This window comes from Haplochromis burtoni, unplaced genomic scaffold (genome assembly GCF_018398535.1).
Source record: "Haplochromis burtoni strain Fernald_Lab_line unplaced genomic scaffold, NCSU_Asbu1 Contig_300, whole genome shotgun sequence".
Taxonomy (NCBI): Eukaryota; Metazoa; Chordata; class Actinopteri; order Cichliformes; family Cichlidae; genus Haplochromis; species Haplochromis burtoni.
Genome location: NW_024582661.1, coordinates 701,429 through 716,001, shown reverse-complemented (window position 1 = coordinate 716,001; position 14,573 = coordinate 701,429). Strand labels below are relative to the sequence as shown.

The 14,573-nt window shown below is 40.9% G+C and overlaps 2 protein-coding genes across 8 annotated transcripts in view; one reads left to right on the top strand and one right to left on the bottom strand.

Annotated features, from left to right (window-relative positions):
• LOC102297350 (transcriptional regulator QRICH1) overlaps positions 1-14,573 on the top strand; it is a 19,120-nt gene extending 4,547 nt beyond the window's left edge. Inside the window, exons 1-12 of one of the 4 annotated variants that reach the window (XM_014339789.2) lie at positions 6,238-6,354; positions 7,497-7,756; positions 7,831-7,899; positions 10,961-11,098; positions 11,193-11,999; positions 12,351-12,510; positions 12,692-12,846; positions 12,953-13,067; positions 13,432-13,540; positions 13,635-13,786; positions 13,875-13,965; positions 14,053-14,573. In XM_014339789.2, the coding sequence (XP_014195275.1) occupies positions 6,348-6,354; positions 7,497-7,756; positions 7,831-7,899; positions 10,961-11,098; positions 11,193-11,999; positions 12,351-12,510; positions 12,692-12,846; positions 12,953-13,067; positions 13,432-13,540; positions 13,635-13,786; positions 13,875-13,965; positions 14,053-14,242 (2,253 nt within the window). In that variant the 5' untranslated portion in view covers positions 6,238-6,347 and the 3' untranslated portion in view covers positions 14,243-14,573. Of the gene's footprint in view, positions 1-6,237; positions 6,355-6,390; positions 6,491-7,008; positions 7,149-7,496; positions 7,757-7,830; positions 7,900-10,960; positions 11,099-11,192; positions 12,000-12,350; positions 12,511-12,691; positions 12,847-12,952; positions 13,068-13,431; positions 13,541-13,634; positions 13,787-13,874; positions 13,966-14,052 lie in introns of those variants that run through there. The other 3 variants (XM_014339787.2, XM_014339788.2, XM_042228049.1) reach the window with 3 other exon arrangements.
• On the bottom strand, positions 767-6,471 carry LOC102296638 (proline-rich transmembrane protein 3). 4 transcript variants are annotated; one of them, XM_005941515.3, is made up of 3 exons: positions 6,387-6,471; positions 3,157-3,650; positions 767-2,827 (listed from the first exon to the last, which is right to left on the bottom strand). In XM_005941515.3, the coding sequence occupies exons 2-3, from the start codon at positions 3,632-3,634 to the stop codon at positions 1,188-1,190; spliced, it is 2,118 nt and encodes a 705-aa protein (XP_005941577.1). In that variant the 5' UTR covers positions 3,635-3,650; positions 6,387-6,471; the 3' UTR covers positions 767-1,187. The 4 variants fall into 4 exon arrangements, with proteins under 4 accessions (XP_005941577.1, XP_014195280.1, XP_042083984.1 ...); XM_014339794.2 differs by having other exon boundaries at positions 6,311-6,439; XM_042228050.1 differs by lacking the exon at positions 6,387-6,471 and adding an exon at positions 5,512-5,862.

Below are 14,573 nucleotides of genomic sequence, written 5' to 3'. Positions count from 1 at the left end.
CATTGCCATGTCAACCTGTAGCGGGAGAAGTCTTTGTTGTGTATGATAAGCATGTACTGGACTAATCAGCTCTGTTATCCTGTTTTTTGTGTTTGCGCACCGCTGAGAAATACGACATTACGACATATGCATTGGGGCTACTGAAAGTAGAAATAAGAAGATTAAAATATTTATGGGAAAAATAACCATCGAGTTTGCGATTAAAAAAAACAAAATGTAGGTTTAAAAAAGTTCCAAATTCAGCAGGAAAAAGAAAACTCAGAAAATTTCAAATGTTTCTGAGGTTTTTTTCTTGTAAATGTGCCTTTATTTAATCCTGAATTTACCACTTTGTCTCTGTACAATTTTTTTTTCTTGTCAATTTATGACTTTTTGAAAATTTTGAGTTCTTCCCAATAGATTCTTTTTTTCTAATACTGGTAGTTATATCAAACAATTCAAGCTGAATAATAACACAACTAAATGCTACTAAGTTTAATTAATTCCCTTTTGTTCGGGGTAATTACCCACACCCATGTCTAAAATCGAATGTTTAAATTCTATTCTTTTTTTCACCTCTTCTCAAAATCTTCTGTTTCTCGGTTTTTCAGCTTTACGTAAACCAGTTTTCAGTGATCTAAACATCTACTAAAAGATTACATCCTTACACCTCCATGCTGACTGCCATTATTATGATTTGAACACAAACACACACACACATATTTGAGGCAAAATCAATAAAAGTAAATTTGGTATGATGTAAAACATGGTTAGCACAAAATTTATTCTTTCAATTTCTAAATTTATTGTTGATCATATTATTCATATAAATTCAAATTGATTTACAAACAAGACAGTAAAAACATCCAGTCACTGTTGGTACACTAATCAGATGTCAACAGATAAGAGATGGTAACCTGCTGAATTAAAGGTCATCTGTCCTACATACACAAATAACACTGACAGAACAAAACATATTAGACCTTTATTATTATTAAATACTCATATTATTCACTAGGAGAAAAAAATCTGACTCAACAGATTTATTTAAGTGAAAGTACCATCATCTTCTCAAAAACATAAAGATCATATAAAAAGTGACAAATTTCAGGTCATACTGACTGTATTTTTGCATTATCAAACCCACCCATAGTAAACAGTTTTTACTAAAAGAAATATGATAGTTTATGTAAAAGAAGTTTATGTCCTTAAAGGTCTGTGACATCGTCATCTGACCAGTAATGCTGATGCATCACTGCAGAGAATTCCTCTCTCATGTATGCAGCAGCTGGAGACTCACTGCTGCCATTATTTTCAGATGCAGCACTGGGTGACTGTACTGGGTCTTTGGCCTGGAAATGGTCTAGAGATGCCGAAATGGACTCTGTGTCCATCCAGCCGTAGCTGATAAAAGCTGGAGGGAAGGGTTTTAGACCACCGTCTTCATCATTGGTGCCCATTGTCCATGAGGGAGGCGGAGGTGTGAACAGACTCCCTGCTACAAGCTGTCCGTGGTGAAAAGCATTGTCAATGCTGCGCCTGAGGTTAATAGGAGATGGGGGCCGCATGTCAAACTCTATAAGTGAAAGAATACACTCACGTTCACCAACTTTTTGCCACAGCAATGCTGCCTGAGAGTCCGAGCTGCTACTACCAGGATCAGACTTGTGCTCTGATATTTGGGTGGATGTTCGATCATCATATGGGGACATTATGTTGTTGCTGATACCTGCTTTTGACAGGTTATATTTGGACCAGTTATTTGGCATCAGGTCTTCCCAGCTTTTATCTGATTTTTTTAGTGGGACTTTCCACACAGTGGCTAACACCCTATCCCAAAAGCTTTTATCCTCCATTCTTTTGAATGCCTCCACTCTGCTCTGCACATGATCACCCCTTGTGTGACCCTTAGATGGAGTCCAGAAGATCCAAGATCCCAGGACAAGCAAAGAGAATCCCCAGGCTAACTCAAGGAGTCTCGCCCAGAACTGACTCAGCCACCAGCCCCAGCCAAAGCGCCTCCAGTTTCCCAGTAGCCCATAAAGCCAGAAGAGACTATACATCTGAAGGCTGCAGCATAGCACCCCAAGGAAAGCGCACCCTGCTATGACTCGCTTTCCGCGCCTCTCAGGCCTCTGTGAAGGAGCCCACTGTGGTAAAGAGGACCTGAGAAAGGGTTGCAGATTGGAAAGGGCCTTTGTGAGGATCCCCAAGCAAAATGGGAGGCCCCAGCAGAGGGAAAGGGTCTGTAGCAAAAGAGGGACAGCAGGGGTTAAAGTTAAAGAGTATAGATCGGCTACAAATAATGCAGAGCAATGAAATATACCAAACCCTCCAACCACCCATGGGTGCTGCAGCTTTAGTGGGAAAAGTAATAAATTTAACCCTTTCAGTGTAACCAGAGCGAGAGCAAGCTGCGCCCACAGAAGAAGCTGCAGAGGAACATTATGTAGCGCTGCCAGAGTGGCATGAGACAGAATCTGACGGGTACCATAGGGGTCAAGTATGAGGAGGATGGTACGCAAAGAACCACCCATGATTAGGAAGCTATTTGCCAGGATCAGGGTGTAACAGAGGGGCCGAGGAAGCGTACATGCTCCAGCCGTCCCCAAAACTGCCAGGCAAGCCATCAGCAAGAAAAGGCTGGCAGACCCAAAGACGTGCAATTCCCAGGCAAATGCCAGTGTGCGCCTCATGTCGTCCCAGAGCAGACTGGTGCCATTAAAGTTTTTAAGAACAATACACGGCCCAACACCCAGCACGCAGGGGCCTCCAGGTTCTGAAGGTTTATAATTTATCATGGAAGTAAACGCACTGGTATGGAAAGGAAGTTTAGGGCGGTCTCCACCTGAAAGAAAGAGAAGATTTTATATTTTTAATTAAAAATAATTTCATGGTGAATTTTTTCATACTGTTAGCCCGATTACCAGCATAGTTGCACAGCATGCAGTGTCACAGACAGCTACATCGAACCAAAAGATCCAATATCAATCACTTTTACTTTATTTGCTTTTTAAATAGATTTAAATTTTATTTTTCATACAAAAATGTGAAAAGAAGGATATAATTTTATACTAGATCTCACTGTGACCACCTGACAATTTGATGCAGTTAAAGAAAAACGTAAAGTAATGCACTATGTGCGCTACTTCACTTGCATATCACAGCTTTACTTACGAGTTGGGAAGTTGTGTTTCACAGCAGAGGTATGACTCTCTTGTAAGCGCTCTGCTGTTATGTGGCCGCCTTCCAGCAGAGCTCCCTCTGAGATTACGGGTGCACTGGGGTGAGTGTTTCCTGTAATTGAAGTATTAGCTTTGTCAGCTCTTTGGTCCAGAGGCCCTGAGTGGTGCAGGCTGGGTTCTGTCCCCACTATGATTCCAGACCCAGAGTGGGTTTCTTTGCTCAATGGAGTGACAGCCTGATTGATGAGTTGCTGCAACTCCATGCTGCCAACACTATACCGGCTGCCTTCTACAGGGCTTTCTGATTGAAAGATTACTTCCCTGGCCAAGCTGTCCAGGCTGCTGTTGTTTCTGGCTCCACTTTGAGTTGTTTGGACTGAGCCAGAGTTGGATGGTGAATGCGAAGACTGAATAAGGCTTCCAAGTGAAGAGAGGGACACGGTTAGTGTCACAAAGAGCAGACGCCCCATTTTTGACAGCCAAGATCTGTAGAGAAGACAGAGCGAAAGCACTGAAACACGTTTCCATGCATTCAGGTTCCTAATGTCCCTAGCACTAAAATTAACAGTCTAAAAATATGCTTTACAGTTTTTCTGAAGCTAACGCAAAACTTCAGCCAACCAAGATAATAAAAAGCCTCTTTTAATAAAAAGTTCCTCTTTTGTTGCCACACTTTCACAGCAACTAAATAATCAAAAACTGCTTTGGTAAACACAAACATATGTACTAAAAATATTTATTGATGTCAAGATGGCTAAAACTTGATTTTACCTTGAAATAAACACTGAAACACTTTCTTCACAGCCATAATGGGGACGTAAATGATTATTAAATATATTTAGATTCACACAGACGAACTCTTATGTTTCAGTTCTAAATGACAATATTTTCTACGTGTAATCTGGAGGATGTGCACCCTCTACAATAAATGCACATTTGAATCAGCAAAATTACAACACAACTTTGGAAAAACTGTTCACAATATGAGTCAGTCGGACCAAATATATAAAGTAGCCTTTTAAGTAATAAATCAGGCAGTGTAAACAATAGGTATCTAAATGCAATTAGAAAGACTAGAAAATGCTGTGAATCCAGAAAAACTCTGAAAAACTGAAATATTTTACCCCTTCATAGTTCAGTTATGATTCAGGCAAACACAAGTATAAAACACACATGACAACACATCATTCAGCTGTCAAATCAGTCTAACTCATTGACTTACCTGCGATCAAGTCTTATTTTCTGCTTTCTTTTTAGTGCATCACGGGTTGTGCTGCATCTCTGGTAAAAGTATGTGTAAAGCCTGATTTCTGAGGTGATACACAAGGTGCATCACAGTGAGCCTTGAACTTACTGACTGGCGCGCTCACAACTAACTAACGGCTTATTGCACCTGCTGGTTACTTGGCAACTTTCCATCACTATGTCGCTAGTAAAACAAAGACCTGATTACCATGGCCCATTTCTGGAGAAAAAAGGTTGAATAAATAATTCCTGTTTACTGTTTGCGGTGTTCATAAATGAAGGATTTTAAAATGAAAATCAAAGTTGTAAATGACCGACTGTTAATAACAACCTACAAGCCTTCTGTTTTGTTTTAATGGCAGCTGTTTAAAGGTAAATCCTTCTCAAAAGGATTACATTAAGATTCTTACAGTGGCATGAAGTCACCTGCAGTGATAAGCCAGTAAGTCACGAGCCAAGTAAGCTGTTTCATGCCAACTTACTAGCTTATTATTTTTCCAGAGTGTGCATGTGAAAGACTTACGCTTTATGATCAAATTAGGAGAGTGTTAGTCACCACTCAGATGAATCCTGTGGTCTTTTCTCTATCAATAATGGATCAGCTTTCTTTCCTCTTAACGTCCACCATGGTGATAGTGTTCGGGCTAGATTTTGCTAAACAGGCAGATTTTCAGAAACTAGAAGATGTTACATTTCAAATGAAGATTCACCGCATTATGACTTTCGTTTTTTCCATGAACCCTCTTAGTTCCAAGTCATCTTTGCTGACAGCCCCAATTTAGCTTCAAACCATAAACTTAACCCTGTATTTTGGAGAAAAGCCAGTATATATTATACTGGAAAAAATAGTTCTGTTGCATATGTTAAAATAATTTTGTCCCCTTACTGCAAAGAATTTGGACATTTTCTTTTTAAATTACATCTTCTAGGATCATTGCTTGTGATGAGAGACCTCAAGGGGTTAATTATAATAGACTCAGAATTTGGGTGTTTTAAAGTCTATAAACAGGGGTGGACATTTAACAAGAACCTATCCTTAACCCTAGATGTGTTGCCAGCACCCTGGAAGATGTTAAGCAGTTAAAGAAAAATGTACACATACTGCATAAACGCTGCCATAAGAGAGCCCTTGTAGAGTCAGAGATAGTCTGCAGCGAGTGTGGGAATTAACTCTTTCCAATCCAGTGTGTAGAGGACACAGCCTATGCACACAGCGCATCTGTCTAGGTCCACCTTAAGAAGGGCAAGAGGCAGTTTGTTGTGGAGGGAACAGGGGGAGGCCCTCAGTAGCACATGCCTGGCTCTTTAAGGCAGACTGGGGAAGTTAGAACAAGTTAAAGGCACATGCATTCATGTTTACCAAGCTTCAGGAGAACCATCCTGGAAGAAAATGTTTGTGTTCATTTAAAGTCACGTAGCTTGATTTCCAGAGTCAGAGGAAATAAATTAAACAGTTAATAATAAAATAAAATGATTAATAATCAAAAACAGAGATATCGTAACATAAAAACAGTTTGACCGAAAATAATAATTTAAGTAAGGAATCCCTACTAAAATATTTTAAAATAAAATAAATAACCAAGGCCAATTAACCACATAATGTGGCCAATATCTATCTAATTTAAAACTATACAGATCCTACTTTTCTGTAATATTAGAACAGATATCTAATAGTATGACAATGATCAGTCATTATTTTGTCTGATTTTTAAATTAATCCTCAATGAAAGGAGTGGTATTGTAAAATGCTGTCTATTTATTGCGATCATTCAAACTGGGTATCTGTGTATATAGGTTCTATCATTTCAATGCAAATGACCCTGTTTTAATCTGAGAGACTGTGATTATCTTGCACTGCCAGACTACGGTTGACCCACCGTTACAGATGAGACATGCCCTACCTTTAACTACACAAATGTGGTTGCACTTCTCGTCCAAATGTCATGTAAGTTTTCATAACAGTGCTGCTCTTGCTACCGGGATGGGAGCTGCAGTTATCAGTCCGTTGGTTGGCAGAGCAGTGTGGAGAGCAGCCGCGTTGTTTTCGGGGCCTATACTTCCGTCATTTTATGTCTCACTTGGTAAACAGTGTGTGGGGTTTTGTGCGTGTGTCGCTGAGTGGTGTTTTTTTGGACATACGACGTGGGATTTCGCCGCATAACTAAACCTGCGCTTTGCTGGAAGTGGTAAACTTTTAACACAACCCGGAGCTCAGCGTGAAATAAGCAGACGTCAGAGAATCGGCCAATGGTTAAATTTTATCTCCGTGTAATCACGGCATTGTTTTGCGGGATTGCACAGCTGCTAAAATGTGCTATGTAGCCAAGTAAATGGTATGCTGGTGGTAGCTGTTAGACGTTTATCGGCTTTTTGGTTTTAAACACCGTGCCTTGGCGGAAACAAGAGGATTTCATTTTATTTAAGGTAGCATGACAGGATCCAGAGCAGCCGAGCTAGCTCGCTAGCTAACGTTAGCACAGTGGTTAGCCAGCGAGGTGTTGCTGTGTTAAATACAGTTCGATAGCCTCTATTATGAGTAAAACTATAGCCGCGTTGTATAAGTTACGGCATAAATTATATTGGTATTCAACAGTGTAGAATGCAGTCGGCGGTTACAACTCAGTGAACTATCCATATGGGTTGTGGCAAAACAGCGCCTAGCTAACATCGTTAAGCTAGCATGCTAACAACTAGCTGTCACATAAACTGTCAATATAATGAAACCAGGCACCATTGTTGGTGCGTTGCTTCATTACTTCATTGCTATTAAACCCAGTTAATCGCTTATAGTAAACATTTAGGTTTACCTTTCAGCTAATCTGTGAGTGCAGTGTTTCTTAATTGTAGGAAAAGTTGATTTAAGCAAAGCACAGTCATTGTATTAGCTCCAAGCCAAATGCATTTAATATAGCAACCCTAACGTTCCCAACCTTACTGACAAACATTTAAACTGCATCATTGTAGTTGTATGTAAGAGAGAAAAGCTGTCTCTCATCATTTTACATGAACATTGCAAATGCAGCTTGTTTAGGATGTAATGGATATAACTGTGCCCTTAGAAGTGTAAAAGAAAAATCTCCTTTCCAGGTCCAGTGACGATGAACGAGCAGGAGAGTGGGGTGGTCTCCTTTGACGAATATGTGCGGCAAAAGGCCCGCACTGTGCCTCAGCACAGGATGAAGGAGTTCCTGGAGTCTCTTGCCAAGGGCCCAGAGGTGCTGCAGGAGTTCAGCCAGCAGGAAGGGGCCGCCACCAGCACAGCCATGGTGTACCATCAGCAGGGTGCCAACTGTGTTTACACAGACAGCACGGAGGTGGCAGGATCTCTCCTGGAGCTGGCCTGTCCAGTAAGACACTTTATATTGGGTGTTGAATTATGTTGTTTGGTGGTTTGCAATTACATGTACATGTTTTATAACAGGTACAGGTGACCTCAACAGAGATGTCACCCCAGCTGCATCAAGGTTCTGAACAGCAGCTTCAAGTGCAGGTTAGTTTCTTCTTGTTTCAGCTGCTCTTGTTATTGGTCGGATCATCTGCCTCCATCTCACCCTATCCCACCCTATCGTCCTCTTTCACACAAACTCTCAAAGTTTGCATCCACACTGCTCAACCTGACCTGGCCCAATGATGTATTCATTTCTAATCATATCCATCCTGGTCACTCCAAAAACAAATCTGAGCAACTTCAGCTCTGTGACCTGCAGTCCCGCCTTGTCTTACTGTCAGTGCCACTGTCTCCAAACCGTAGATCAGAGCAGGTCTCACTACAGTCTTTTAAATTCTTGTTGCTATCCTTCTGTCACAAATCACCCTGCCACTTGTCTCCATCCACTCAACCCTGCCTGCACTCTCTTCTTCACCTCTGTTGTGCACTGTTTGTTGCTTTGCATGGTTGATTCTAGAAATTTAAACTAATCAAACATGATGTCATTTGCAAACGTAGTCCACAGAGACTCTTCCCGCCTAACCTCATACAAAAACAGTGTGTTTAAATTTTATATAGCCGATTGTCCTCTCAGTCTCAGCACACCACAATTACTCACTAGTGTTTGTGTCATTACATAGAGACCAGAATATGTTACAAATTATTAGTTACTGTTTTAAAAAGCAGTGCGTTATTTTTGCATTACTCCATAGCATAGCCTGATGCACTGTCACACATATGAGAATGCATCTATGTTGACATTAAAAACCTGAGGCTACTAAGGATGTACCAATCCAGCTTTTTCCCTTTCTGATCTGACACCACTGCTTTGACTGTGAGTCTCTGCTGATGTACTGATTTGATCTCAGTGTTGGATTAGAAAGCTGTATTTCTCACTGTGAGGAAGAGATTGAAATAAGGGTGGGTAATTATAGATTCAAAATTTATATCATATTTCATCAGAAAATTTGTGATAATTTTGGTGATAAAAAAAAAAAAATACAAAAATTTTAAACACTTGCAGACAGCAGCTTTTTTTTTGTAAGTGTAAGTAAATGAAGTGCACTTTCTTACTGAAATGAAATTTGAAATGTGAATCTGTCAAAACAAGGTGGCAACAGCATTACATACAGTGACACAGCATACGTCAAATGTAATCACAAAAGTAGCCGAAGTAGTGTTTCCATGTAAGTCTGTATAAACATATAAAATAACTGCTTAACATTTGAGTTTATCAATAACTAAAGTAGCTTAACCTCCTCAAACACCTGCGCAGTATTGTCATATAATAAACCTGAAAACATTTATTTATTTATTTTTTACCTGGGATGTTTTATGTTGTTTTGTTTTTTTTCTTGGGTTGAGCTGTTTAAACACCTGCAGGTGATTAATTTGGTAATTTCTACCCACCATTGGCTCTTCCTGTCGTAGTAATGCTTAGTTTGAGGCATTTCTTTACTTTTGGGTTACACGTCAGGAGCTGCGAGGCTTTCCTCAAAGTTCGTCCACCTTTTGCAGGAGTGGTTTTCTGGAATATTTGAAAGGTAGCTCCCTTTTTACTAAATCTATCAGAGGCTGACATGTTGCTGTTCCTCTCAGACATGCCTGGGTTTTTCTCCTAGTCCTACATTTGAAAATGTAAATGTGAGACATTGCTGTAGCCAAACCATCAAAATATGACACTCTTATAGCACATAAAATGTGTACTGGTGTTGTCTTTATCAGCTATAGATGTGAACACATTTGTATGAAATGAGGTCATACTCCACTTAAGTTTTCATAAGTTTTGAAAGGGGTTAGGGTTAAAAACAGGTTATAAATTTACAGAATTTATGGTATTTATTATTGAAAAAGGGAGGATAGGGAGAATAAATACAGTGGGGGGGGCGGGCGAAGAAATATATTCTTGTTCATTTAATCTATTTGCACTGGACTGGAGTCATTAGGCTGCAAACTGGTGTCATTTACAGGCGTTGTACTTTCTTCATCAAGAATGAGACAGCTGGAGTGAAATTAACTTTAACTGAGTTGATCACATTTTAAATTATAATTATATCATAAGTTTAGTAAACACTCCTAAAAAGTGTTACACAAAACTTTCCATCTTGCATGACTGGACAGAGCATAATGAGAGTGAAAGTAAACAGGAGGAAATTAAGAGAGAGAAAGTGATAAAGTATCACTGTCATCGTGCAGACTTTTCAGTCGTGTCTCACTTTGAGCGCAGTTTCCAGTTAAATAAATGCTTCTGCAGATGTACAGATAGAAGTTGTTGGTGTAGCAGCATGAAATGACCCCAAACCTCCCTCCATGCTGTGTTAGCTGTGGCGCTAACTGCTGCTGTTATCTGGTAAACAGAAAACATTGTAGAACTCAAAGGAATGGATCCCATACTGACCCAAAAAGTTGGATCGAGTATTGGACTGATATCCAATCCAAATATCAAAGCAGTGCCTTCTGAGAGGCTACAGTCAGGCTCACTGGAAGGAATCCCTTTCCTACTGAAGATCTTTCACTTAGTATTTAAGTATGCATACAGAGCCAACAGGAAATGTGAAAACCACGCAAAGGAGCACTTTACAGAAAAATGTTGTGGTCACAATGATTCTTCAGTAGGAAAAGGTGCAGGTGGAAATGGAGGATACATTTCTGACTGGTTATACTGATTTGTACCATCACATTGTAGTCCTTCTGTGCAATAAAAATTAAAGCAATGTAAATGTTTTTAATGTAATTGGAAAGAGGGTGTTTGCTTTTTGTTTGCCTGTTGTGCAGATAATTAAAGACCTTGTAGCACAACCAATGAAATATCTGTTTGATTAGTAGCAGAAGTTAGTTCTATGAAGTATCACAAGCCAAAAAAAAGATCAACTTTCTCTCAGGATTATGGTTGCTGTTTCATGCTTGTTCAATTCACATTAATGTAATTAAAACAGGATCGGTCACCTCAGACATGGGTGTATCTTACTGAGACTTCAAATGTATAAACTTGAGACGCCTTATGACTTTGATGACTGTTGTGTTGTTCATAGCAGAAATGTCAAAGAAAAGTATTTCAGTGTGTTTATGATTCATAAGGTTGCTTACAAGTCTGTTTGTTTTTCTCACTCTCCCTCTGTGCCAGGTTCAGATCCAAGAACAGCAGGGCCAAACAGTTGGCCAGGTTCTTCAGGTGGCCCACCCCTCTCAGCAGGACATACAGGGAATCTCAACAGCCCAGCTTGTGCAGGCAGGAGAGCTCACAGAGGAGCAGCAACAGCAGGTAGAGGATTAACTTCAGTTACGTCTATCAGGTTTTTCCATGTTTCCCCATTTAAACAAACAAACAAAAAAAACATGTTTACTGTGTTTCACAGATTCAGGCTCAGTTGGTTGCCGCCGTAGCTGGAGGACAACAAATCCAACTGTCAACTGGTCAACAAATCCAGTTGCAGGGAATGCAGCATATTCAGTTGCCTGGGGGACAGCAAATTCAACTTCAGGCCGGCCAGCAGATTCAGTTACAGGGTGGGCAACAAATCCAGATCCAGACCATTGAGACCATGACTCCTGCTCAGCAACAGGACTCTACCAGGGAGGCAGAGCGGAGGCCCAGCACTATCCCCACTGTTCTCCAACCAGCCAAGAAGCGTAAGATGGATGTCCCCCTAGCTGTTTCGTATGCTGTTCCACAGGGGCAGCAGGTGGCTACAGTTTTAGCCATCCCTCAAGGGCAGCAGCAAAGTTATGTGTCCCTACGACCGGATTTGCTCACAGTTGACAGTGCTCAGCTGTACAGCACTACAGGAACAATCACAGGTCCCCAAGGTGAGACCTGGACCATCCCTGTGTACTCCACTCCACAGCAGCAGGGTGTAACTCACATTGCTATACCACAGGAGACGTATAGCACAGTGCAAGTAACTACCGCCAACGGCAAGGACAAAATGTCCCCAAATTCCACATCGAGGTCTGCCGATGTGCATTCGGCCACCACTGCAACGCAGGAAGAGATCGTGCAGACCCTCTTCCCAGCACAGTTCATGAACGGCAACATTCATATCCCCGTGGCAGTGCAGACCGTAGGAGGGACATACAACACTACACAGTCAGTGCAAATATGGGACCCAAATCAACAGCAGAGTCAAGGGGAAGATGGACAAGACCAGCAGCTCCATCTGCAGGTTAGAAAAGACTCCGTCTTACAGTTGTACTCTAGTCCTCGATGATTATGGCTGGAACTAAATTTTCCCTGTGCAAATGTAACAGAACTGATAATTGTTGCTTTGGTTATAATCATGATGGTGTTTTCAAAAGTTCATGTTTATTTTTAGCCTTTTTTTCCTTTCTGAATTAAGAATTTGAACTAGTTTAACTAGGACTAGTTAATACTACTAATCATAACAATACCATGTTACAACATAACAGTATTATCATACTATGAATTACCATCATGTAATTAATAAGATGTGCTGCCATCTTTCTCAAAAACAACTTTTTTTCTTTCTTTTTTCCCCTTTGCTCTTCTACTGCAGGGTCAAGTAGCCACTGAAGCTCAGGGCGAAGCACCCACAGAGATTCTGGTTCCTGTGTGTCTAAAGCCAGAGGAAGGGCTGGAGGTTTGGCGCCTTTGGGTGAAGAGAAAAAATGCTGAACTAAGCAAACGGGAAACAACAAAGCTTGCGCCCATAGGACGTAAGTAGGCCTGTTACAGTTGTCTCAGTAACAGTGAGCTCTTGCTGAAACCAGAGGAAGTCATAACATTTTGCTGTTGGCACTCTGTGTAGTACGTACTGTTATTCTTAGTCACCTAGAAGTAAAGTCAGTTTTACACTGCTTCTCCAAACGTAGTGTTTTCTGGTATTTCTGCGTTCAGGTCGTCAGCCCCTGCGTTTTCAGGAAGATCTGGTATCCAGTGCAGTGGCGGAGTTAAACTTGGGTCTTTCCCTGATGACTCAGGAGGCACGAGGATCCGAGGACGAACAGTTTGCTCCCGATGTCCTGTATTATGTTTTCTTGTGTATACAGAAGGTTAGTATCTCCATACTCAACCACAAAGAGGCAGGAAGAATAAAACTAAGGCTGAAATTGCTTAATAATCTTTTCTGTGTTGTTGGTTTTTTTTTCTTTTTTATAGTATCTGTCTGAAAATGGACGTGTGGATGATATTTTCAATGATCCATATTACACTCGATTTTGCGAAAGTTTACACAAAATCCTGCACGACTGGAAACCCACTGTGCATCCTTTAGGTAAGGCAAAATCCACAATTTTGTAATTGTTTTAGATATTCAGGCAGCATTTACATGTATGTAAACACTCGACAATGGACATCTTTGACATTTGGGATCTTTTCTGGCATGATTGTCATAGCAACAACCATCAGTCATTCACAAGATTAAAAGAGCTTCAGTTGCCTGTTTGCATTAGCCATGCTAGCTGCACTTTACTAACCTTATGCAGTTAACAGCATTTTTTTTGGCAAGGACGAGCTAAGCAGCAGATCGACGATTTAGTTCGGCATCACATCATCCTGTTCAACATGACGGAGATGCGCTGAAGCCTTAAACACATGCATGTGAATCCTGCCGTACTCATGGTATGTTTTCCTCTTAGGTTATATCATCCCAAGTCACGTGACAGAGGAGATGCTGTGGGAGTGTAAACAGCTTGGCGCACATTCACCTTCCACATTGCTCACAACTCTAATGTATTTCAACACTAAGTGAGTAACCATTGAATGGCCCTTAGTCTTTTATCCTCTCTCTAATCGCTCAGAGTCAAATACCGAATATGGTACAATGTCGTATTTGTTGCAGGTATTTCCGCTTGATAACACCTGAACAGCACATGAAAGTAGCTTTCTCTAAAGTCTTAAGACACTCAAGGAAGAACCCAACTAACGCCAAGGACAAAGCAACCAGTATTCGCCTTCTCAAAGGGCAAGGCCTACACAGTGCTGGACAAAAAGGTACTCTCTTGCTCAGGTCGTGATTAGCTCAGTGTTGGATAGCAGAAATGCCCGTTGTTGACCTGTTGCTGTGTACTGCATCATTTAGGAACCGATGACATGTATGAAGAGCAGATCGAGGATCCTGCGAATCCTCTTCGTTGTCCCATCAAACTTTATGACTTTTACCTCTTCAAATGGTGAGCAGCACTTCAGCTTAGTAGGATTTATGTGATGATTACTCTTCAGTTTACACCCCCAGACACATGCTTAACTTTCTTTTCCAGCCCACAGAGCGTTAAAGGACGTAACGATGCGTACTACATGACTCCAGAGCCTGTCGTTGCACCAAACAGCCCGATGTGGTACTCCTCTCAGCCCCTCACAATTCAGCAGGTGGAACAAATGCTGTCTCGCATCATCGTGGTCAGAGAGATCCAGGAGATCATCTGTGTTGTTCCAGAAAATGTGAGCTAGATTGAGGACTTGGCTCACAGGAACTTGTTCTCCAGATTGTTGACTATGCAGTATCCATCCTGACTATTATCATCGATGGCCATTAAAATAAAGTGGAACAACTTCTGAGGAGAGTATCATGATTATGCTCATCAGATCCATAAATTCTTCTCTTCTTATTATCTCTGTTTTTGACCGGTGGGTTGGACTTCTCGTTCTCTTGGCTGCCTTTGTAAGATATCACCTCTGTAACTTTTGAACCGGCAAGTGAGCAAGACTTTAGTCTCTTCTCAGCTGGGCAGAGATGATACATGTTCGTGTACAAAGTCAATCTTATAAATGATTAAACAAC

What these genes read in the sequence shown, in the direction of transcription:
- LOC102296638 (XM_042228050.1), bottom strand. An exon ending in GAAACACAACTTCCCAACTC is followed by an intron (nt 2,828 to 3,156) that starts GTAAGTAAAGCT and finishes TCTTTCTTTCAG; the next exon opens with GTGGAGACCGCCCTAAACTT.